Source organism: Oryctolagus cuniculus, chromosome 9 (genome assembly GCF_964237555.1).
Source record: "Oryctolagus cuniculus chromosome 9, mOryCun1.1, whole genome shotgun sequence".
Taxonomy (NCBI): Eukaryota; Metazoa; Chordata; class Mammalia; order Lagomorpha; family Leporidae; genus Oryctolagus; species Oryctolagus cuniculus.
The window spans coordinates 128,657,446-128,682,112 of NC_091440.1; the positions used below are offsets into that span (position 1 = coordinate 128,657,446).

Sequence of the window (24,667 nt, forward strand, 5' to 3'; positions counted from 1 at the left end):
CAGCCATTTGGGAAGGGAACCAGTGGATGGAAGATCTTCTCTATCAGTCTCTCTCTCTGTCATTCTGCCTTTTAAATAAAGAAATATTTAAGAATATTCCTAGAAAGTGTGTATTATGAGAAAATTACGTATGAACTTAGATTTTTCTTTGCACCAGTACAAATTTCTCTTTCAGTCCTATTTTCCCATGAATTTTTTGAAGCCCTCTCATACTTGCCTGGTACCCAGTCCCTGCCTCTGTCAACATTGATGAACTCTCTCCCCACAAGTTTTTGAAATCTTGGATGTAATTCTAATTCGCTCTTTTTTATTTTTTAAATATTTTTTATTATTTATTTGGCAGATAGAGTTAAACAGTGAGAGAGAGACAGAGAAAGGTCCCCCCCCATTGGCTTACCCCCCAAATGGTCGCCACGGCTGGAGCTACGCCAGTCCGAAGCCAGGAGCCAGGTGCTTCCTCCTGGTCTCCCACGTGGGTGCAGGGCCCAAGCACTTGGGCCATCCTCCACTGCACTTCTGGGCCACAGCAGAGAGCTGGACTGGAAGAGGAGCAGCTGGGACTAGAACCCGGCGCCCCCCTAATTCACTCTTACTTGGATTCCAAAAATCTACCAAACTGTGCAAGTAGTCACTGTAAATATAATTGTGAATAAAAGCAACATATTCCCACTCCCCAACTCCAACCTTGTGGAGATAAGAGCTTTAAGTCTGTAGTATATTTCATGTTTTCATCATTCTCATTACTACTTAGTTATTGCAAAGCAAATTACTGTGTTCACTCTGGGGCAGCGGGCAGTGGGCAGTGTAGGTTGGGCAGTCGATGGAGTCTGACTGGTCCGGGATCCTTTGTAACTTCAGGCGTCTCCCAGGGACTGCTGCTGTGTGATGAATGGGGGATGCTGGCTGAGTAAACTTGCAAGGAGAGACGAGTCACTGGCAGCAGTTTCAGCACACAGAATTATAAAGGACGTGTGTTCTTCCTCTTCCAGTGTTCTAGTTTAAAATGTAAAAGCTGTTCCTAATAGTAAAAATTTTTTTTGAGGGAAAAATTTCCTGTAAAGTCCTGTAGTTTGCATTTGTTTCTCACCAGAGCTTTTGCTGTAAGATTTACAAATACACATACAAATACTGTTCCTTCCTCCTGGGTGCTGCTACGTGCCCCCTGAAGCCATCCTGGAAAATGCTGTTTGCATAAAAGGAGAGGTCCCTTTTTTGTTCAGATTTTCGTGTTCGTTGCGAGAGGCTCCAGCGACTTCTTTGCTCTGCTCACTGCTGGCTGCTCTGGGCTCTGGTCCCTGCGCGTAATCAGATGGGAACTGGCACTGAAGTGAGGCAATCTAGGCCAGGGAGCAGCCGGCCCCCGACAGCCGGAGGGAGGACAGCGGAAAGCCGGGCTGACCAGGCGGCCGGGGAAAGTGGGCCACGGCAGTGGGAGGGGGCGTGCTGCCTCTCCCTCCTTCCAGAAGGTGGGAGAAGGGTGGGGACAAGAAAAGACATGACTGTATCTGACCTGTTCAAACAAGGTGTGGAAAAACATCTATGTGGGCCAGTGTTGTGGCATAGCGGGTAAAGCCACTGCCTGTAGCACCGGCATCCCAGGGGGGCTGTTTGGGGGTCCTGGCTCCTCCACTTCCCATCCAGCTCCCTGCTATGGCCTGGGAAAGCAGTGGAAGATTGCCCAAGTCCTTGGGCCCCTGCACCTGTGTGGGAGACCTGGAAGAAGCTCCTGGTTTCTGGTTTCAGATCAGCAAAGCTCTGGCCATTGCAGCCATCTGAGGAGTGAACCAGTGGATGAACGGCCTCTCTCTGTCTCTCTCTCTCTGCCTGTCTGTAACTCTGCCTTTCAGATAAACAAATCTTAAAAAAGAAATACGTATACGTTACAGTCTTTGAATGTGAATATTAATCTTAGAGCGAAATCATGGTGGTTTTCAAAAGTTGCGTAATTGTACTGATCACACACCCAGAGCGCCCTGTATTTTCTCATCTGCATTCTGTTCCGGAAATTGCGTAGCATTCCGTGTTTCACCATGTAAATGTTACTGTTAATGGAGCCAGGGGCTTGCTGACTAGCGCGTGATGTGTAGAATGTCTATGCACGGCCGCTGGGTGGTGTAGCAGCCCACAGCGCACAGCTTTGCTGTCCCTCCTCCTCCCGCTGCGGCGCTGGTCAGGAGCAGCAGCGGTGCTGATAATGGAAGGAGCTGGTGTCTTGGTACCAGGCATAGCATCAGCGCAGCCTTGCTGGCCCAGGCAGGTGCCTTTATCCACTTCAGATACAAGTAATGATTCCTCCCCAGAGGACTATACATTGTAAACTTTCCCCAAGAGCGAAAGAGATGCAATGCTTCTGGTAAGATGCTCTATGTACTTGTTAAGATGTATTTATTTATTTGAAAGAGTTATAGAGAGAGATCTTCCATCCACTTGTTCACTCCTCAGATGGCCAGGACTGGGCCAGGCGGAAGCCAGAGCCAGTAGCTTCATCCAGGTCTCCCATGTAGGTGCAGGAGCCTAAGAACTTGGAACACCTCCCGCTGCCTTGCCCAGGCACAGTAGCAGGAAGCTGGATTGGAAGCGGAGCAGCTGGGATGCTACCTGCTGCCTGTGTGGATGCTGGCATCACAGGTGGCTCCTTTACCTGCTGTAGCAGAATGCCAGCCCTGGGAAGATGCTATGTAGATGCAGTGTTATATTCTTAGGTATTGTTTCATTGGCTTCTATGCTGTTTAACTTAGTAATTCTGGATTCTGGTTTATCTGTTAGCGCTATCACTAAAACATCTGTTTTGTAGCAAACAATTTCTCTGGCATTCAGTTTCAAGGTCAGCTGTGTTAGCTCTTACAGAATTTGGAACACAGTGGCCTCATGTAGGTTCCTCTATGTTTAATAATGCCGTATTTAAGAGAAACTAAAATTGAAAGAGCACTGTAATTTGAAGATGAGATTTCTAAGGGCCACAGTGCAAATGTCCCAAATAAATGGAGGTCTTCTGGTTAAAGGTCAGTTTATAGTAGTTGGATAAAGCTGAAGATAAGTGCGTCCAGCTCAGCAGAATTTTTGTCGGTGAAATCTTGCATTCTCTTCTTTTTCTACAGTGCCTCCAAAGCCATTACACCTGCAGAACTCACCTTCGCCCAGTAAACACCAAAATCCCAGGCTCAAAGCTTTATCTAGTGCACAGCCGAGGATGGAGGAGATTAAGCCTTCCTCCGCTCCTTGTGTCTCAAAAGAAAAGCCCAGTAAGGTATCCGATCTCATCAGCCGCTTTGAAGGAGGCAGGTAAGAGTCCATTCACCACGGGAGGAGGAAGAGGGAAAACGCAAGCAGATTTTTGTAACGATGAGAGAACCCCAGCTTTGCTGGCTCAGAAGCATAGTATCTTTCTCCGTTATCTTGCCCTAATATGAGTTGTCATTTACTCTGTCTGACCTGTGTGCAGCCCCCGAGGCCACCAGCTCTTCTGCATGGCTGTGTTCTCCTGCCGTCCCCCTGTGTGTCACTCTGTGGGTGTCGCTGCTCATGGTGTCACTCCTCTGTCGGGGGACTGGGTGTCGGTGGGAAGGGGCCAAGGTTTGCCGCTTTGTCTCTTCCTTAGTGTCTGTGTGAGTGTGGCTGGTGGGCTTGCCTCATCCCTGGGGCCCTCTCGGCTTCCTGACCTATTTTATTTCACATGGGTCATTCATACCCAAGCAGGTGCAAAGCCTGCTGGTACTAAATAAAAAAAGGTAGGTGGAATAAAGCATATTTCTTGCTTAAATATGAAAACAAGCCCTTTTCTACTTGTGAGACCCTCACTGGGGCAGGCATCCTGGTGCAGTGGCTTTAGCTGCTGCTTGGGTTGCCTGCCTCCCATATCTGGGAGTGTCTGGAATTGAGTCCGACCTCAGCTGCTGATCCAGCTTCTTGTTAATGCACCTGGGAGGCAGCAGACAGTGGCTGAAGTCACCCACGTGGAGGATTTGGATGGAGTTCCTGGCTTCAGCCTGGTCCAGCTCTGGATCTTTCGGGATTTGGGGAGTAACCACTGGATAGATCTATTTCTTTCTCTTTCATTTTGTGTGTGGGTTGGGGGGAGGGCTTTCATTGTTATTTATTTTTAATTTTGGAAAGACCCTCACTTGTTTCTCCAGAGGCTTTTGATAGGTTTCCCATCACTGGCTTAAAAAATTTTAAATCACTGGTAAAAAAATGTAAAAAGAAATTATCTGATGGATTTTGTTTATAACACCCAGAAACCTGCACTTAAACTGTGAACAACTCCTCTTTCAACACTGAGTTCAGATATCTCCATCCACTCCAGTGTAATCTGGGCTGTGGCTTCCTATTAGATGATTTCGTGTATTTATTAGATTCACTGTCACTTAGCTAATGAAATCATAACTTTGGAAATACGTTCAGAATCACCTGGGAACTGTGACCAAGCACAAAACTGCAGTGTCCCTGCTGTAAAATGAGACTATATTTAGTTCCAAGTTCTGGAGAAAAGTGATTTAGAAGGCGGCCTTCATTTTTCATCCTGATCAGTTGTGGGAGCTTCGGCATAAATATTAAGTGTCCGTATCTGCCTTCTCAAGTAGGATTTATAAAATACTTTTGCCGTCTTGAATTTTAACTGTTTACTGGGATGATTTAATCTCATTACAAACATCCATTGTTTCTCAATCAGTTGACTTAATAACAGCAGAGCCCAGCCCCTGCTGTTGGCAGACTCCAAGGGGCTGCCCCCGTGTAAGGAGAGGCTGGTGCCCCCTCCCCACCCTGCCACATCCCCAGCTTTTAGGAGCAGCTCTGGGTGGGGGGTGCTCCGTCACTGTGCGCATTGTTTTGGATTCTTCCCTACACATGAGAAATGTCTGCTGTTTGTGCACTTAATACCGATTTCAGTTGATTCTTTGATGTAGAGCCTGAAGCTTTGCTCCTAGGACAGATGCACTGTCTGTTACCAGGGCCTGGAGGCAGGTGTGTTGTGAGTCCAGACTTGGGGGTGGGGCTTGGGGTCTGGGCACATCTGATAGGACGGCATCCTTTGTGCCTGAGCCCCCTGCCAGCACAAGTGTGACACCTCCTGGCAGGCTGTCACCAGCACACCCTGGGTGGATTCATGCTTCCTTGGGTCTGGAAGACTTGGGTGGGAATGCTTTTCAGCCAAGCGCCTGCAGGGTGGTTTTCTGCTTGAGTGCTGGTTGTCCCCACTTCCCCCGGCACTTTGTGGCAGGGTGGTAGAGTCCCATCTGAGGCCTGCAGGAACCTGACAGACGGTGACGGCCAGGCTGCCCTCACCTTAAGACCTTCCCTGTGTGTGACAGCATTGTCCAGTGACACTGTTTCAGTAGGAAGAGTCCTCTGAAGCAAGTGCATAGACTTTGTGTTTTTGCTGTGGTTTCCTTTTTCCCCTGCCTCTTTCCCTCTTTCTGTCTCACCTGTGATGGACTTCAGGATTTCAGTCATGAATAACATTTTCCTGCAGACCTCAACATTGGATTTTCCCAAGGAGACGGCAAAGCCAACTGTTTTCCTCTGTGGTTTGCTGTCTATAAAACAACAAGAATCGTTTAGGTTCTGGTTCAACTACTGCCTTTCCTAACCCTTTCCCCTCCTGTATGTACCCCAGATCTCCCCTGCATGACACAGCACACGCACACACTCACACACACACTCACACACTCACACACTCGGTGCAAGGAGGGGGTCTTCGAGCCGCCGGATCACTCCTCAAATGCCGGCGACAGCTGGACCTGGGTCAGGCCAGAACTGGGAGCTGGGAAGTCAGTCGTTGAGATCAGCCACAGGGGTGGCAGGAACCCCATTACTTGAGCCATCACTGCTGCCCCCGCGTTCTAGCCCTCAGAGTTTCAACCTCTGTCTCACTTGTAAAGAGGAGATTGGAGGAGGTCGAAGAGACCATTAGGAGGGTGATGCCGTGTGTTCAATACAGCCTTTGAGAATATATTCTGCTTTCCAAATAAAAATATATTTTTGTTCCATAATCTGTTCCTGCGTTGAAGGCTGGCTGTAATTGTTTTCAAAACGCTCAAGTTAAAATCTCAGGGAGAGACTTGGCTGAATGTGACTTTCTTATGGTCGCGTCTTAGGACGAACTAGTGACAGTTCCACACAGCCCACGGAGGTGTCCAGACCACTCCGTTGTCTTCATTTACATGCGAGCAGTGTCTCAGGAGGAATGTTTGAAGCAGACATGGGGGGAAATGCGCAGAATCGCAGACTGGCGCGGGATAGCACGTCTTTACTCCACCTTTCCCCTGCGGATGGTTTCATGCTTCTCTTTATTGTATCTTTCAGTGCGTTATCAAATTGTACGGATTTGAAGAAAGATTCCGCTGCGAACCCAAATGCTCCCAGAACCCCCGCAAGGCACGGGCTGACAGCCTCCCCGCCACAAAAGCTGCTCTCCCCGCCCCCGCCCCCCACACCGGGCAATGGTGCCAGTCAGACTCAGGGCCCCCAGACTTGCGTGGCTAACGGCGTGATGGCCGCAAAGGGCCAGACCTTGAGCGACGAGGACAAGGCAGCCCTGCCGAACGCCGAGGCGCCCACGCAGCCTTCCCAACCCTTGCTTGATGCGCACTTGGTGAACGGAGAGGGAGACGCGGCGGCCCCTGGCCCCGCATCACCTGCTGCCGCCGACTGTGATGCGATGGCTTCGGAGGACAGCAGCGGGACTCCCGGCGGTGGCTCCCAGCTCCCGCTAGCAGGAGCGGCGGACTTGGAAGCCAAGGCACAGGAGAGGGACGATGGAGAGAGCCCTCTGGACCCGGAGCAGCCGGACCATTCGGCGGAGATGAAGGTAGAGCGCGGGGCTCAGCGGGTGCGGCCTGCTGCCCTTGTAAACCCTCAAGCCGCAGCGCGGAGCCCGGCGCAGGCGAGGCGCTCACAGCGGCGGCTCCAGGCCCTGCAGGCTCCTGTGCTCCTGGACCTTCCCCCTCCTGCACCGGCAGCAACTTCACTGTTTCTCTCTGTGTTGATGTCTCTTGGGGTATCAGGAGTCAGAGCAGGGGAGACTCGGATGGAGGAAAAGCACACGTGTGCTCTTGTCTTGTGGGAAGCCAACATTCCTGGGTAGGGGCCGGGGTGGGTGCTGCATCCCCCCACTCCCCGGGTGAGGTCCAGGCAAGAGCAGGTTCCACAGTCTGCGGTTTTCAGAAGTTTCTTGTCTAGTTGAAGACATAACAGACTTGGAAGGTGAATTCACCACTTGCTACTTGTGTGGCCGTGAACATGGAAGTATTTCCAGGTTATTCAGTGGATTAGATGTATAGCTCTAGGCTTCTTGTCTTTTTCATGTTTCCTAATTGCTACCAGTTTTTTGGTTTTTTTTTTTTGTTTTTTTGTTTTTTTGACATGCAGAGTGGACAGTGAGAGAGAGAGAAACAGAGAGAAAGGTCTTCCTTTTCCGTTGGGTCACCCTCCAATGGCTGCTGTGGCCGGTGCACCGCGCTGATCTGAAGCCAGGAGCCAAGTGCTTCTCCTGGTCTCCCATGTGGGTGCAGGGCCCAAGCACTTGGGCCATCCTCCACTGCACTCCCGGGCCACAGCAGAGAGCTGAACAGGAAGAGGAGCAACCGGGACAGAATCCAGTGCCCCAACCGGGACTAGAACCTGGGATGCTGGCGCCGCAGGTGGAGGATTAGCCTAGTGAGCCATGGTGCCGGCCGCTACCCAGTTTTTTGATCAATGGCTTAATCTTGGCGTTCAACAGGCACCTAAGGATCATTTTAGTTCAGCAGTTCCTTTATAGGAGAAAGAATGGTCCTTTTCCAGGTCACTCCACTGTGTGTCACCAGTAAAGCCCAGGGCTGACTCTAAGGCTGTGCTGTGTCTCTGATGCAGCAAGAATAAATGGATGAAGGCAGGAAAGGTTGATGGATGCAGAAGCCACCGATAATGCTTTAGAGAAGGCAGGAGCGTGGCCAGCCGCGGGTTCAAGGCCTGTCTCAGGAGGAGGTACACCTGGATGCTGTTGCTGTGCGCGTGCAAAATCTCAGCTCCGAGAAAGCTGACCTGCTGCTGAAGCAGATACGGGGACTTCAAAAAGTCTACGAAAAAAGGGGAACTAAAAGTTTACAGTTGCCTTGGTGGAAAAATTATTTTGAAACCCATGCGGGTTTTTTTTTTTTTTTCGTAATATGCATTTTCTACATATTATGCAAACAAAAGGGGGAGGTGCCAGCCTTGTGGCGCAGTGGGTAAAGCCACTGCCTGCCACACTAGCAACCCATACTGGCTCCTGGTTGGAGTCCTGGCTGCGCCACTTCCAATCCAGCTCCCTGCTAATGGGCCTGGGAAAGCAGCAGCAGATGGCCCCCGTGTTTGGGCCCCTGCAGCCTTGTGGGAGACCTGGATGGCGTTCAGCCTCCTGGCTTCAGCCTGGCCCAGCCCTGACTGTTGTGGCTGTTTGGGAAGTGAGCCAGGGGATGGGAGATCCATCTCTATCTCTCTGTCTCTAACTCTGCCTTTCAAATAAATAAAAATCTTTGGGAAAAAAATTTTTGTACCAAAATAAGCTCAATTGCATTTTTCTACAGATTTTTTTGAAGTCCCCTCATATTCATAATTTACTTGTGTCACAGCAGAAATCTTTGTATAATTCCATGAACAAGGCCATTGGAAACTGGTGAGCATTCTGCTTGGGGAGTACTGGTGAACATGGCCTTGACAAAGGCCTGGGGATTTCTTGGATCGGAGGTGCTATGCGAGTGTCACCATACGTTTCCCTGGTGTCAGAAACTGTTCCCTTCCTGGAATACAAGAACAGAGCTTCCCTCTCTGAGTTATTTAGTGTCATCAGTAAGAGGGACTTAGGTGGGATATTGGAAGAATTAAAAATTTGATGATTGTAGGAAAATCTGTAAATGACAGATCCAAGTCTTAAATCTCTCTAGGAGCCTTTGTGGTGCTGTGTCCTAGTTTGTGTTAACAAGGGCAGAAATTCAGAAGGGCTGATACTATAAAATGCAATTGGCGAGTGCTTGTGGAAGCTTAACTGACGTGCAGTCAATCTCCAGGTTCAGTTTTCACTGACCCTGAAAAAAAAATTCCAAATGAAGAAGAGTCCATGCTTTCTTTCTTTCCAGCTAGTGAATTAATTTAAATGCTGACTGTTCAGCAGGGAAAGTTTAAATAAGGAAGTGAGTGGGAGAGAATGAGTCATGTTTGGTAACATGATCTGAAATGGGTAGGAAACAGCGCTGCAGCGAGTGGGTTCTTCCTGTCTGCACACCGGGCTCACTGCGAGGGCTCTGTGCCGAGCCATGGTGAAGGGACAAGAGCATTAGGACCAAGAAGCCGGGCTACGCTTGGGATGATGCCACCAGCCAGTGACTACGGAACAGTGAGAGCTGCTCCTATCCGGGGAACCGTCTCAGTTAGTGATAAAGCCTGGGGTTGCGGGTGGTGTGTGGTGTTTTCCTGTTGCTGTTATTATTGACCGCACCTTGTCCCCGTGAGTCTGGCTTGGTTTGGGAGAGATGTGGTTAGGACTTGGCTGTGAAACACAGCGGAGCCCAGCTGGCCTTTCTTCCTGGTGTTCCTGGAGCGGTGGATGGTATGCGCTGCGTGTGGGAGGGAGGAGAACATTTTCTTCGCAAGGCTCTTGCTCCAAACACCACGTCTTTCCCAGCTCAAAGGGGACACGTCTGGTTTATTCATTCATTTGGGAGAGACTTGGGAGAGAATGTTTGGTTTTAGTACTGATGTGCTGGTGCTACCTCCAGCTCTGAGGTTTTGTGTGTTTCCTTCCCCTTGTTTCAGAATGGAAACATAAATGTTAGTGATGCAACCTGGCTAATATTGTCAGGTATATTTTACTGCAATGAAAATGGAAAACCTTTACAAATGGAAGTGTTAGTACTCTTAGAGTAGCTCCAACAAATGGATCCCAGAAGTCTTGAGGCTACTTGTGGCTTGTCCACTAACTAGCAGTGTGAGTTTGAGTCAGTCAAGTTGCTCTTGGGTTTAGCTGAAGGATGTGAACAATGCACCATCCGAAGGCCCCATCCAGTGATAACACTGTAGTTCTGTGCGGCCCTATGTAGGGATATTCCCCCATGTGCTTTGCCCTCCCAGTCATCAGCTGCTTTATAACCTAACGTGCTGCACTTCTCAGGCATAACAATATTTTGAATCTCACTATGCAGGCAAGTAAAAAAAAGAAGTTATTCCGATCTTCATAGAACTGGGTGTACAGATTTACATAAGCAAAGCCAAATAAGTTTTCTTTAAGCCAGTATTGTATTAATGGGCATTTCCCAGATGCCCAGTACGAGTCAGGGAATGAGGAGATGAAGAAAGGAGGGGACCAGGTAACTGCAGAGGTAACTGGGAATCACAGGTGCACATCGCACTGCGTCACCAACAGCTGTTCATAACTGTTTGGAAGCTGATTTGAAAATGCTCTCAGCTTGTGAACTGGTTCACTGATGATCTGGAATATTTTCATCAAGAATTGCTTTCATTGGGAAATATAGACTACGTAACTCATTGAAACTATCGGCTTCAGCTCATTCTAGCAAAGCTACACTTTAGCAGGGATAGGATTTTTGCACTGCTACACGAAAAGAAAATTGTTAGCACTCTGACACCTTGAGCTGTTGCCTGCAAGGTGGTAACAGTGTCTTTGAAGTGAGTGTAATCTTGATTTCAGCAGGTTAAGCGACTGAAATCTGCAAGAGCGGAGATGTTACAGGAAATGTTTCTAACTTGTAATTACAGGGACTAAAATGCAGAGCCGTACAGTGTGTGTGTGCGCGTGTGTGTGCCTGTTTGCCTTGGAGGCGTCCTGTAGGCGTGGTGAATTTGAGCTATCATAAATAAACTACATGAAGTATACTCTGTTTAGGAGACTCAGGTACATGGGTCAGTGCATTTTAAGATGAATTTCATTTAACAAAAATGCTTGCCTTTTCTTGAATGTTTATACCTCAGTTTATAAGCTTCAGTTGTCTGGAAATCATCCAATGAGAATGATGCCTTCCTTGATAGCGTCATGTAAATGAAGACTTACCTTGGTGATTTCATGAGCCCTTTAATATCTAGGAGGAATGTTAACAGGCTGCGTTGGTTGGTTTTTCCCACATTGATTCTGTTTCCTTCCTCTGGATTTCCTACAGTCAACCCAGTGGCAATGGGTGGGGCGGGTGCTTGCTGTAGCGGTCAGGCAGTGCTGGGATTGCCCTTGTCCCACATCAGAGACCTTGGCTTTGAGCCCCATTCGTATCCAATCCAGCTTTCTGCTAATACACACGATGGGAGGCGATCGATGATCATCAAGTACTTGGCTGTGTGGGGGACCAGGATGGGGCCCTGAGTTCCTGGCTTTGGTCTGGCCCAGCCCTGGCTTTTGCAGGACATTTGGGAAGTGAACGAGCAGATGGAAGATCTCTCTCTCTCTTTTCTCTCTGCTTTCCAAATAAACTAATTAAATACATGGAAAATGTTATGAAATATAAATGTATAGAGTTGTACTTTAAAGTTTATATAGATAACATACCTCTGTTACTGGCAACAGAAGTTCAAAGTTGTGATGTATTAAAACTCTAACAACAGTTTTAGTAAGAATATAATAAGGGCTGGTGCTGTGGTGTAGCAGGTAAAACTGCTGCCCGCAGTGCTGGCATTCCATATAGGTGCTGGTTCCCGTCCCAGGTGCTCCACTTCCAATCCAGCTCCCAGCTAATGTGCCTGAGAAAGCAGCAGAGGATGGCCCAAGTACTTGGACCCTTGCCACACACATGGGAGACCCAGATGAAGCCCCTGGCTCCTGGCTTCAGATCAACCTGGCTCAGACAGTTGTGACCATTTGGGGAGTGAACCAGTGGATGGAAGACCTTTCTCGCTCTTTGTAACTCTGCCTTCCAAATAAATAAAAAAATCTTTTTCTAAAGTGGGAATATAATAGGGTTAGAGGAAAAAGATGATTCTTCATTTGACCTAAGTTGATAGAAACTCTGTAATGAAGGTGAAGGAGGGACGTGCACAGTCAGGACTTGGGGAAGCATTAACTGTTCATTTCCTGGTTGTTACAGATTTTGAAAAAAAGATTTATTTTATTTGAAAGGCAGAGTTTGAGGGAGATGGATAGACAGAAGTTTCCCATCCACTGGCTCACTCCCCAAATCGCTGCAACAGCCAGAGCTGGGAGGATCTAAAGCCAGGAGCCAGGAGCTTCTTCCAGGTCTCCCACGTGGCTGCAGGGGCCCAAGCACGTGGGCCATCTTCTACTGCTTTCCCAGGCCATAGCAGAGAGCTGAATTGGAGGAGGAGCAGCCGGGACTCAAACTGGCGCCCATATGGGATGCTGGCGTTGCAGGCGGTGGCTACACCCGCTATGCACAGCACAGGCTCTGACAATTTCTTTAGGTATCAACTAAGAACAGTGGTGGGCCCGTTTTACAGCTTTAATAGATGTTATTTCATTTCAACAGTTTTGGAACAAAGAAAAGGAAGCTTTATACAGCTAGTGAATGACAAATCTGTCAAAGTTTTTACCATTCGGTTTTCTGTGGGGCTGACAGTTTCCAGTGAAGACAGAGACCCTGTGGGATGTAAGCTCCACTAGGCAGAGTCACCACATCCCTCGACTCGAGCCAGCACCCATATCGGATGCCGGTGCTGCAGGCAGAAGCTTACCCTGTTAGACCACGGGGCCGGCCCTGTTGCTCCTGATTTTTAATTCTCAATGTACTTATATAGGCCATGAGGGTTTATAACTGTTACACGGAATTAAAAATCTTGTCCTGGGGGTAGGAATGACAGAAGCGAATTGAGAAGCAAATCACGAGTAGGAAAGCCAGAGCTTCGCGCCAACAGAACTCACTTTTCTTCTTCCGTTCGTTTCTGCCCACTGCGCTCAGTTGCAAGTCTCAAAGTTGCTGATGAACTTCATTGGCTGTACTGTTTGGCATTAAGGTTGTCTGAGAGTTAAACATCATGCTTATCTTGGTGGTCTGTTTCTTTGTGCTGGGCAACAAGTTCTATTTTTTAAGATTTAGTTATTCACTTGAAAGGCACAGGGACACACACACACACACACACACACACACAGAATGGGGTAGGATGGGGATGGGAGAAAAAGAAATTCCTTCTATACACTGGTTCACTCTCCAAATGGCTGCAACAGCCGTGTCTGGGCCAGGCTGAAGGCAGGAGGGTGGTTTTCCATGTGGGTGCAGGGGCCAGGCACTTGGGCCATGTTCTGCTGCTTTCTCAGGTGCATTAGCAAGGAGCTGGCTCGGAAGTGGAGCACTGAGGACTGGAGCCTGTGCACCTGGGTGGGTGCCAGTGTCACCGAGTAGTGGCTTAACCTGCTGGGCTGCCCCACAACAAGGTGTTTTTTTTTTTTTTTAATTGACAAGTGGAGTTAGACAGAGAAAAAGGTCTTCCTCCTGCTGGTTCACTCCCCAAATGGCTGCTACGGCCAGCGCGCTGCGCCAATCCAAAACCAGGAGTCAGGTGCTTCCTCCTGGTCTCCCATGCGGGTGCAGGGGCCCAAGCACTTGGGCCATCCTCCACTGCACTCCCAGCCACAGCAGAGAGCTGGACTGGAAGAGGAGCAGCCGGGACTAGAACCTGGCGCCCATATGGGATGCCGGTGCTGCAGGTGGAGGATTAACCAAGTGAGCCAGGGTGCCAGCCCCATAGTTTTTTGTTTTTTTGTTTTTTGTTTTTTGTTTTTTTTTTTTAAACTGTACATTTCTGTCAGTTCACATCTTGGACAACTATTAAGATCATGTTAGATTCAAAGAGAAACAGTAAGTTCTCCCTTGTTGTTTCCTCTGTTGAAAAATCAGTTTTAATTGTGGAAAAGTGGAAGTGCAAGCGAAGAAGCAGTACGGCCCTTCTTATCCGTGCTGTTCGTGTTACCTCGCAGGCGCCAAGGGCGGATTTTACTACAGGAGTTTAAAATGGTGTGTGCAGGAGGGAAAGCTGCCCCGCCGCCCATGGGCATAGTTCCTAAAAATCCTGACAGCCGGTTTTCTCGGTTCCCTTGGAGCTGAGTGGTGAACTCAGAAAAGTGTGTTTTTAGCTGCTCAGTTTAGCGTGTTGGAAAGATACAGAAAGACTCGAGAAAAACGAACTCCAGAGCCTAGATCTGCACACTCAGCCCCTGTTGTGTTTCAAAGGTCAGTGGGCCAGGCTCACTCTTTGGGTGCTGGAAGTGCTGGCGAGAGCAAACGCATCCTGTCCCAGCCATGGGCTGAAGGCAGGCAGAGAGACAGGCCTTGCCGCGGCACAGTGCACGGAGCACTCTGGAAACGGGAGTGCTGGCTGGGGCCAGGCCGCTGGGGAACAGCTGAAGTGGACTTGAAGACACAGTGGGCCAGTGCTTCGTGGTCACCAATGGCCTGTGCTGGGATGAGGGGACCTGTGAGCCCGGAGCCAGAAGCAGGAAGGTGGGGCCGTGGTGGTGGGAGCTTCAGACTGAGGCGGGAGGGGCTGGGGAGGTGAGTTGGGGGTGGGGCGGGGGAGAGGAGAGTAGGTGGAGGGCCTGGCTTAAAAAGAGGAAGCTAAAGACAAGTTGCATGGGTTTCCTGTGCTTAGGTTTTACGTTTTCCTGAAAATAACAGATACTTTTTAAAAGGGGGTTTATTTTTAAATGGAATAAAAGTTAATAATTCTCATCGAAAAACAAGCAGATGCAGCAAAGCCTAGAAAATATAAAAACCCACCCATATTTCCACTACCCGGAGAGAACCACTTCAGCGTTCACTGTTGCTGGTTGTTTTCTGAACTAACATTTGAAAGCCATATTCAGTAGCGTAATGTGTGGCCACTCCAGATCCTGTGTTGTTGGATCAAACATAGGTACTTTCCCATGTTAATTCGGACTTCGACAAGCCTAATACTGTGGCCTTGGAGCACTTAATTACACCATGGAAGGGACATGATGACACAGCTGTGGGTTTTAGAAGAATGAGTCAGATCAGAGGAAGGTCAGCCGGAGCAGGGTTCAAGGTTAGGAAGCCCCTGCACTAGCCCAGCTGTCAGGTGGAGCGGCCTGGTGAGTGGGAGCATGGAAGGAAAAAAACACGAACATGGAATTAAAAAATAAGTTTTGTATAAAAAATTGTCTTCAGTCCATGCTTCATGGGAGGTCCTCAAGAAGTTGGAGGAAGGCAAAATACTAGATTTGATGTCTTGAATTTAGGGGCTCCTGGAAGGTCTTTGTGAAGACATGCACTACAAGATGGACTATTGCAGAGACATTCTGGCTGTTGGTTAGACGTGAAGGCTGTGGACCTACAGCACCTGAGTTCACTCCCAGCTCCGTCCACTTGCTGGCCGATGACCTCAGACAAGTCGCTTCATGTAGGTCTGCAGGCCTGGGCCTCCCAGCAGTTCGTGACAGCAGGGACGGTGGTGCGGCTGTGGATGGGGGAGGCTGTGGAGGTGCTAATGAGCTTGCGTTCCTGCCTCCTGAAAGGCGTCCCTCTGGAGATGTTCACTAAGCAGGTGGAGCCAGGGCTCTGGAGCCAGGAAGGAGGGTGTAGGAGGATGCACATGTGGCAGGACTGCTGCCAAGTATGATGAGCAGGAGCCGGAGCGGGCTGAGCACTGGCGCTGGAGAACACACATCCTGGGACGGGAACAGAATGGGCCGTGCAGGAGGAGAGAGTGCAGTGTTTTGGAAACAGGGACTGATGGGGGTGGAGGGCACAGCTATATTGGTGACTTTGAGGAAAACAGCCTGGTCCCCACCTAGAAGACAGAAGTAGGAGTTCCCCCCGGAGACCTGGGCCTGCAGTGGGACTTCATCGCCAAACCCCTCCCAAACTCAGTGGACTTGGGTAACTGGATGCAGCTGAGTCGACTGATGCTGCCTATGCATCGTGGTCAAGGTGCTGCGGGGACAACCGAGAGAAGACTTGACCTTGAGACCGATGGTTCAGGGTCTGCACGCGACCGTTACAGCACCAGGAGGCAGTGAGCCAAGAGCTGCCAGATAAAGCCGGCGTTCAGGCAGGATTCGCTGTGGAAGCCAGGGAGCATCTGGGCTCAGTGGGGCGAGGAGGCCCTGCAGACCACAGTGCTGGGGTGGCTCCTGGGCCTGGTGCGTGTGTCAGGAAAGAGACAAAGTAGGAAGCCACAGGCAGACCGGGTTATTCCTAAGATAGAGAGTGAGCTTGGGCTGGTCCAGAATGTCCTGCGAGGTCACAGTGTGCGCTGGGAGGGGTGTGGGCTGAGGCTGAGTCTGGACTCGGGCTGAGCTATGGGGAGAGAGTGTGGGAGGATGGGGAGAGCTCAGGCCGATGGCTGGACTCTTCAGGTGGTGGTCCAGCAGTCCAGGTGGGGCGGAGCTGTGTTAGCAGGGCAGAGAAATGGGGGCCTGCTTGGTGTTACGTAGGTGACCTAAGCTTTTTGCCCTTGCTCCGTCACCGACGTGTGGATTTGGGCTGTGCCCCTGGAGGTCAGTGGGATGCTTACAGGAGGAGGGCCGTGTTGGTTCTTGTCCCACGGGGACAGTGAGCATGAGCAAAGCCTGAGCCTCCTGTGGCAGCAGTGGGAGTGGCGGGCCCCCAGGGAGGAGGTTCTGCAGGAACTCACGAGGGCGGGCTCTTTCATCACATGAAATGGCCAAAAAGGGTGCGTCGCTCTTGGATTGGCTAATTGAAGGGATTGAAATTATGTCCAGTCCACAAGGCAGAAAGGGTTTTAGAGGCACACACCTTTGATTGGTCTGTGAGTGTAGGGTTGACAAGCAGCCATGGAGACAGGAGTGTAATCAGCGAGTGACGGGTCTTTGCTTACCGGCAGGGTCGGGGACCGTTCTGGGCTGTGTCTAAAACACCTGCTTCTTTGCTTAGCGGCCCCCAGGACGAAGCAAGTGACGTCTTTACCACCCTTTTAGGGGTCTCGCTTAGCTGCCAGTGAACCCACCTAATGCCTCGCATTGTGACCCTGTTTCTGAGGGCTTTGGTCTGTGAGAGTGGGGCTGATGAACCAGAAACGGGCAGGATCTGGTGCTGGAACGTCATTGTGTAGAAGGAACTGGTTTAGTGTGCCTGAAGGAGAAATGGAAAAGTAAGACCTGGGAGACATGGCAGTTAGCGCGTGCGGCTTGAAACAGCGCATAGAGGGCCATTCCCGCAACCTGGTGGACAAGAGCACAGGCTCACAGGCAGGCGCTCTGGGTCTGAGTCCTAGCCCGGGCGCTAATGAACTCTGTGACCTTGAGTAGAGTAAGGTCAGTCTCTCTGGCCCTCAGATGCCTCTGCTGTGAAATGGACATCATGGATCTGCTTCATAACACGGTTAAGAGGTGTGGATTGTTTAATAGTCGTGCTTAAAACAGAGCCTTGATGCCTACGAGTGGTCGTGTCTCCTCACTCACAAGTCAGGGTACCAGACCCAAGACCGGAGATGTGGTTGAATGGAGTCCCACCTTCTGTCTCCTCTGCTGGGGGACGGGCACCTCTCTGCGAGTTCTCATGGGAGCTGCGGGGTTCCTTGCTGGACTGAGAGAACTGCCTGCCTCTTCTTGTTAACCTTGCTTTCCTGGTGTGTGTCTCGTGCCCCAGGACCATTGCTTGTCACCACGCGAGGCCCTGTGGTGGGGGTGTATGAGGGTTGTTTTTTGACAGGCAGAGTGGACAGTGAGAGAGAGACAGACAGAGAGAAAGGTCTTCCTTTGCTGTTGGTTTACCCCAAAATGGCCGTTGCGGCTGGCGCACTGCGCTGATCCGATGGCAGGAGCCAGGTGCTTCTCCTGGTCTCCCACGGGGTGCAGGGCCCAAGGACCTGGGCCATCCTCCACTGCACTCCCGGGCCACAGCAGAGAGCTGGCCTGAAAGAGGGGCAATCGGGACAGAATCCGGCGCCCCAGCCGGGACTAGAACCCGGTGTGCCAGCGCCGCAGGCGGAGGATCAGCCTGTTGAGCGGCGGCGCCGGCCAAGCTTTTAACTCTGGGGAAATGTTTATGACAATTACTTGGATGCTCTACCTTGAGGTGGGTTGATTGAGTTACTGCAGGTGTGTGGATGTAGTAGGTTCTTCTTGGTGCCTATTTAATTTCTGCACAACTCAGTGTTTAGTATGTTCTCATGTATTCCAAATGGGAGGTGTAAGAGAGCCACGGCTCTCTCTTTGCCGTCGCTGACTTCCTGTCTGGCCTCGTGCAGGTAACCCAGCCTACGTCCTCCGTCTCAAAAGGATGTCATTTAAGCACTCGGATCAAGGTGCTTCTCGCCTGTTCTCTAGGCTCCGAGCAAGCTTTGCTGGGCAGCGTGCAGGACCTAAGTTTGGGGAAGCATCTGTGCTGGGATTGCCCTCACAAAGCTTGCTAAATGAGTGTGCGGCAGCAACCGGCCGCTTGTGCTGTGGCGCTGTGTGGGAGGGACCTGCACAGAAAGATTGTGTGCGTGTCCCCCGTGGGTGCTCTCTCTCTCTTTTGTGCACAAAATGTGAACTTGGCAATGAACTCCCTGCTGGCTACCAATCTTCCTGAGACTCCTGGCCCTCCTCGGGGTATTTTTACATGATTTTCCCTGAACGTGAAGTCTCCGTTTGATTGCTCCCACACCTGGGTTTGGACCGTGGTCTGGTCAGTGAGCAGCTTTATGGCTGAGGGAATGTCTCCAGGCTCGCCGAGATGGAGCTTCCTCACCTTCGTGGCAGTGGTGAGGATGGCATGGGAGGGTTCGTGCGAGGCGTGGAGAGCAGGGCACATAGTATGCACCTGGGGATCCACGCAGATGTCACTGGATTACCTGGGGCCACGTGGAAGACTTTGATGTCTGGCACGACCATAAAGTGACTTACCAAAGTGTTGATGCATCTCAAGAAGTAGGAGACACGACAACATGTGTTGCACATGTGGTTGCACATGTGAACGGGCTTCTGGGAATGCAGGGGTATCTGCACCTGTACAGCCCTGTGCCCTCCAGGCCACGGCAGAATATAACCGACTACAGTAGGAGCTCCCAGGACAGAGAAGTCTCTGATGCTGTATAAAGCTGATGACTGTTTACTGCAGATCGTTCACAGCCTCTCCTAAGTATATGGGACGGACCACAAGGACTTGTAGTGTTTTGGGGAAGTTAGAATCCCAGGAGAGCATGTCTGGACGCCTGATGTTGTCCTTGGCTGTGGGCGGGGCAGGGCAGCTGTGACTCGCTGGCTCTGCGCGAGCGCGTCCTGCCTGCCTGGTTAGAGCGCCCCCAGGAGCTGCAGCGGGGGCCGCTCTGTCCTGCCGCCTGCCACAGGGCAGAGTTGTGCCCAAAGGTCTGCAAGGGGCTGCCAGAGCCGGTGCCACCTGCAAGTGAGGAGACGAGACCGAGACTGTGGGATGTGCCAGAGGTGGTGGCACAGTGACTGACAACTGGGCTGTGCCTGCGTGGGGCGGGCAGGAAGCAGACCCCTCGACAGGGTCCTGGAGGTGCAAAGACAGAGCCGTACCCAGGAAGCGCATTCAGCAGCGGAAGACAGAGAACTGCACGCTGGGTCACTGTCACGCAGTGAATCTCCCAGTTTCAATTCTGGTAGGTTGGATACGCCCTGGCAGTCAGCTCTCAGTATACCCATGGACTGCTGTGCATTTGCAAGTTTTTTAAAATTCTGTTTAATTTAAAGATGGAAGGATACCAAAAGATGAGTTGCCTTCAAAACACCATTTATTGAAAGTATGAATCAGGCCGGCGCCGTGGCTCACTAGGCTAATCCTCCCCCTGCGGTGCCAGCACCCCGGGTTCTAGTCCCTGTTGGGGTGCTGATTCTGTCCTGATTGCTCCTCTTCCTGTCCAGCTCTCTGCTGTGGCCCAGGAGGGCAGTGGAGGATGGCCCAAGTGCTTGGGCCCTGCACCTGCATGGGAGACCAGGAGGAAGCACCTGGCTCCTGGCTTTGCATTGGCGCAGCATACCGGCTGTAGCGGCCATTTGGGGGTGAACCAACGGAAGAAGACCTTTATCTCTGTCTCTCTCACTGTCTAACTCTGCCTGTCAAAAATAAAGTATGAATCATAAGTATATTTTGCATAGAAAAAATGGGATTCTTAGGTCAACATTGTATATCTTTAATGAAGTGCTAAGCACAAAACAGGTTCTGTAGTTTTGAAGTGGCAAATGTTAAACAGAATCTACCCATTTAACTGTCCTTTTTAAAGAAAAACTAGGTTATTGTCCTAGTGAACTAGCGATTTTGAAATTACCTGACTCATTATTTATATGTAAGTCTAACAGTGCCTCATGCATACAGATAAATCGTATATTTCTCCAAAAATGTGCTCATACATGAGTTCCAGTGAAGTAGGTTTTTTAAAGTTGGAAGCCATTTTATTCTTACTATGTTAAAGTGGCTGAATTTTGTACACTTGATAAATATTACTAACATGCTGAAAAGTTTGCTTTAAATAGGAGTCCTGTTGGAAAACATGAGTCATAGATAGCACATCCCTTTTTGGGTGACTTTGTAAGCGGGCGGTTGCGTCTTGGCAGTCTGGGTGCTTGTAGGCACCTATCACGGCCGTGGTTTCTGTTGCAAAGAAGGGTGCGGGTGAGCGCCAGACTACATAGCCACTGATGACTGCCATCAGGCGCTCTCCTGCGTGGACGGAATCGCACCGTGTGACCCTGGGAACCTGAGCGTTCGTTCTTCGCTGTGTTGCCTGTAAATCATGAGTAATATTGGTTCCTGCTTCACAGAGTACTGAATTTATGCAGAATGCTTTCACAGTGTCTAGCATAGAGCAAGCAGTCGGTGAACTAGTCGTTAGCTGTTGTTAGGGTGAGATCATTGTTGTGATGAATCTAAAACAAGGCTGAGGGAGTGGATGACTTCCTCCGCTCTGCCACTCAATCCCCAGTTGCTCTGCTGCAGGCCTGTGTGTGAGGGCTGAACTCACGCCTCAGCAAGCTTGCTTGTGCTTCCCTGTGTGTGTTAGTGTGGGCAAGGTCGGGGAGCTGATGTGTGCAGCACCATCTGTGTGGAAGGAGCAAAGCTTTCGCTAATACCTGCTGGCATCTCCCTTGGATTTGATAAAACATGACCCGGATATCCAGTTTGCCAGGTTCAGCAAATGCAGGCTTTGGAGTCAGCACAAGCTTGTTGTCCGTAAGCATCCTGTTGAAGGTCCGGGAGGGTTTTGGAAGGCCTCTCTGGGTGTCTGAGCGCTAGCAGTGGTAGAGAGCACGCCCTGAGTGACAGGCTCTGGCTTGTGAATGATGCGTTGCCTTATCACGGCACAAGTTCCCCTGGGTGACTTCCCTTAAAGATAGCTGTCAGAGGCTGGGTTTGCAGTGTGGCAGTGAAAGCCGCTGCTTCGGAGCCCCGCATCTCGTCTCTCAGTTCCTGGGTTCAAATCCCAACTCTGTGTCCGGTTCCAGCTTCCTGCTCTGCACAGCCTAGAGGCAGCAGGTGATGGCCCCAGCAGTTGGGTTCCTGCCACCCACGCAGAAGACTCCGATGGAGTTCTGAGATCCAGGCTTCCAGCTGGCCCAGCCTGGTCTGTTACGGGCTTGTAGGGAATGAATCAGCAGATGGAAGATACCTTGCTCCTCCTTTTTCTCCCTCTCACCCTCTCCCTCTTGCTCCTCCTTTCAAATAAATAAAGAAGCTTAAAAATAAGATGGGGCTGGTGCTGTAGTATAGTAGGTAAAGTCTTTGCCTGTGATGCCAGCATCCCATATGGGCCCTGAATAGAGACCCTGCTGCTCCACTTCCAATCCAGCTCCCTGCTAGTGAACCTGAGAAAGCAGTGGAGAATGACCCAAGTGCTTGGGCCCCAGCATCCACCTAGGAGACCCAGAAGAGGCTCCTGGCTCCTGGCTGTGGATCAGTGCAGCCCCAGCCATTGTGGCCATCTGGGGAGTGAACCAGTGAGTGGAACATTTTCTCTCTCTCTCTCTCTCTCTCTCTCTCTCTCTCTCTCTCTCTCCCCCTCCCTCCCTCCCTCCCTCCCTCCCTCCCTCTCTCTCTCCCTCTCTCCCTCTCTCCCTCTCTCCCTCCCCAGTGTGTGAGTGTATGTGTGGCGCGTGTGTGCGTTTTGTATCTCCTTCTCTCTCTGTAACTCTGCCTTTCAAAAAAAAAAAGTAAGCAAATAAGTACATCACCTTTATTAGAATAAAATGAAGGGCTTACGAAGAACACACTGCTGATGCTAACACCAGTAGGGATGTCTCTCGAGCATTCTTCTAACAGAAACAAGACTCAGGATGCACAAATGAGGGGACTTCTGAGTGTGTGGAAATGGAGTTCAGTTTATTTTGATGCAGAAATAACGAGTCCATTCATCCATTTTTCATACTACTCATTTTCCATGGAGCATCTGGAAAACGTGTCAGTGCGATTCCATTCACTGGACACTGTGTGAAAGGAATCGCACGAGTGGTTCCCAGGAGCTGGCGGTAGGAGTCTGTGGTGGAGAGGGGCTGGCTCCATGAGGCATGGACAATGCTGGGGCCTGGGTGACGTGTTCTGTGTCTTGGGTTGTATGCATTTGTTCATACTCCTGTTTCTTCCCCTGAAATGCAGCAGGTTGCTGATACGTTTACTGTGCATCACAGATTTTGAAGTCACATTTTAGTTTCATCAACTTCTAATTCTTTTTTTTAAGATTTTTTTTATTTGACAGGTACACTTATGGACAGTGAGAAAGAGACAGAGAGAAAGGTCTTCCTTCCGTTGGTTCACTCCCCAAATGGCCGCTACGGCTGGCGTGCTGTGCCAATCCGAAGCCAGGAGCCAGGTGCTTCCTCCTGGTCTCCCATGCGGGTGCAGGGCCCAAGGACTTGGGCCATCCTCCACTGCACTTCCGGGGCACAGCAGAGAGCTGGACTGGAAGAGGAGCAACCAGGACTAGAAATCGGCACCCATATGGGATGCCGGCGCTGCAGGCAGAGGATTAACCAAGTGAGCCACGGTGCCGGCCCCACCAACTTTTAATTCTTGGAAGTCGTAATCACTTAAAAGTTGCTTCAGGGGCCGGTGCTGTGGCATAGCAGGTCAAGTATGACGATGGCATCCCTTACGGAGACAGGTTAGCGTCCCACCTGCTCTACTTCTGATCCAGTGCTCTGCTATGGCCTGGGAAAGCAGCAGAAGATGGCCCAAGTGCTTGGGCCCCTGCACCCGCATAGGAGACCGGAAGAAGCTCTTGGCTTTGGATCAGCCCAGCTCAGGCCATTCCAGCCATTCAGGGAGTGAACCAGTGGATGGAAGATCTATCTCTCCCTCCGTCTCTGTAACTCTGCCTTTCAAATAAATAATTTTTAAAATTGGAAGTTGGTTGGAAGGTTTTCAGTTCCATGGAATATCCTGCATATGTAGCACAGGCCTCAAGTGTGCCACGTAAGTCAGGATGCTTCTGGCTACAGAGAACACATCACTTGGCCTACCTGCACAGACCGATCTCAGCTTGGTGGCCATCCCAGAGGCACCAGGAGCTCACCTGGTACTCCCAAGGAAGATCAATCCCAGGATTCTCCCTGAGGAGTAGCAGGCCAGCATGGCAGCACCATGGGTTAATCTGCTTGCGATGCCCCCATCTCACATGAGCCCTGGTACAAGTCCCAGCGGCTGCACTTCCGATCCAGCTTCCTGCTAATGTGCTTGGGAAAGCCGTGGAAGGTGGCCTAAGTGCTTGGGCCCCTGTCCCCAGATGGCGTTCCAGGCCCCCGCCTCCAGCCTGGCTGTTGCAGCCATTTAAGGAGTGAACCAGCAGATGAAAGATCTCTCTTTGCATCTCTCCCTCTCTCCCTGTCATTCTGCGTTTCAGATGAAATAAAGTCTTTAAAAAAAAGACAAAAGAAATGGAGTGGAAGGGGACGAGGATGCTAGCCAGGCCAGCAGCGACGCCAGCACTTTACTCTGTGTTACGTTAAAGCAAAATGTTGACTCGTGCTGGAATTTGATGACTGTGTCATTTTTATTTCAGTATTTCTGAGGCCATAGGTCATGTAAGCACTGTTATATTCCTTGAAGACTTGATACAAAAAATACTTCATTCCATGCTGTAGAAAGAAGCAACACAGTAACTTTGCACGTGAGAGAGGATGTTGTGTGGAAAAGTAGATCTCATTCATAGAACTTTGTAGCATTTTACAATTTTATATAATTATAGCATTTTATACACAATTTGGAATGTCAAGTTATTAGACACTGGCTTAAAAAAGGCTTTGGTCTACTTTGCTACCAGTTTTTCCTAACCTCATTGTACTGTGTCATCTTTTATATTGATTGGATATTCCCGCAGTGTACTTGGTAAAATTTCTCAGACTAAAGACTTACGTATAAGATATAAAATGTGTTCTAATCAGGCTGGCGCCGCGGCTCACTAGGCTAATCCTCCGCCTAGCGGCGCCGGCACACCGGGTTCTAGTCCCGGTCGGGGCGCCAGATTCTGTCCTGGTTGCGCCTCTTCCAGGCCAGCTCTCTGCTGTGGCCAGGGAGTGCAGTGGAGGATGGCCCAGGTGCTTGGGCCCTGCACCCCATGGGAGACCAGGAGAAGCACCTGGCTCCTGGCTCCTGCCATCGGATCAGCGCGGTGCGCCGGCCGCAGCGCGCCGGCCGCGGCGGCCATTGGAGGGTGAACCAATGGCAAAGGAAGACCTTTCTCTCTGTCTCTCTCTCTCACTGTCCACTCTGCCTGTCAAAAAAAAAAAAAAAAAAAAAATTAAAAAAATAATAACAATTAAAAAAATGTGTTCTAATCAGAC

The 24,667-nt window shown here is 50.3% G+C and overlaps 1 protein-coding gene across 13 annotated transcripts in view; it reads left to right on the forward strand.

Moving 5' to 3' along the window:
* FGD4 (FYVE, RhoGEF and PH domain containing 4) overlaps positions 1 to 24,667 on the forward strand; it is a 219,018-nt gene that overhangs the window by 155,201 nt on the left and 39,150 nt on the right. For 9 of the 13 annotated variants that reach the window (XR_011379052.1, XR_007921271.2, XR_011379053.1 and 6 more), the window contains exons 3-4: positions 3,099 to 3,282; positions 6,304 to 6,808. Coding sequence is in view for 7 of the 13 variants with exons in the window: in XM_051850918.2 (XP_051706878.2) it covers positions 3,099 to 3,282; positions 6,304 to 6,808 (689 nt within the window). In the remaining 6 variants the exon portion in view is untranslated. Of the gene's footprint in view, positions 1 to 3,098; positions 3,283 to 6,303; positions 6,809 to 9,199; positions 9,386 to 24,667 lie in introns of those variants that run through there. The other 4 variants (XM_070049626.1, XM_070049627.1, XM_017343280.3 and 1 more) reach the window with 3 other exon arrangements.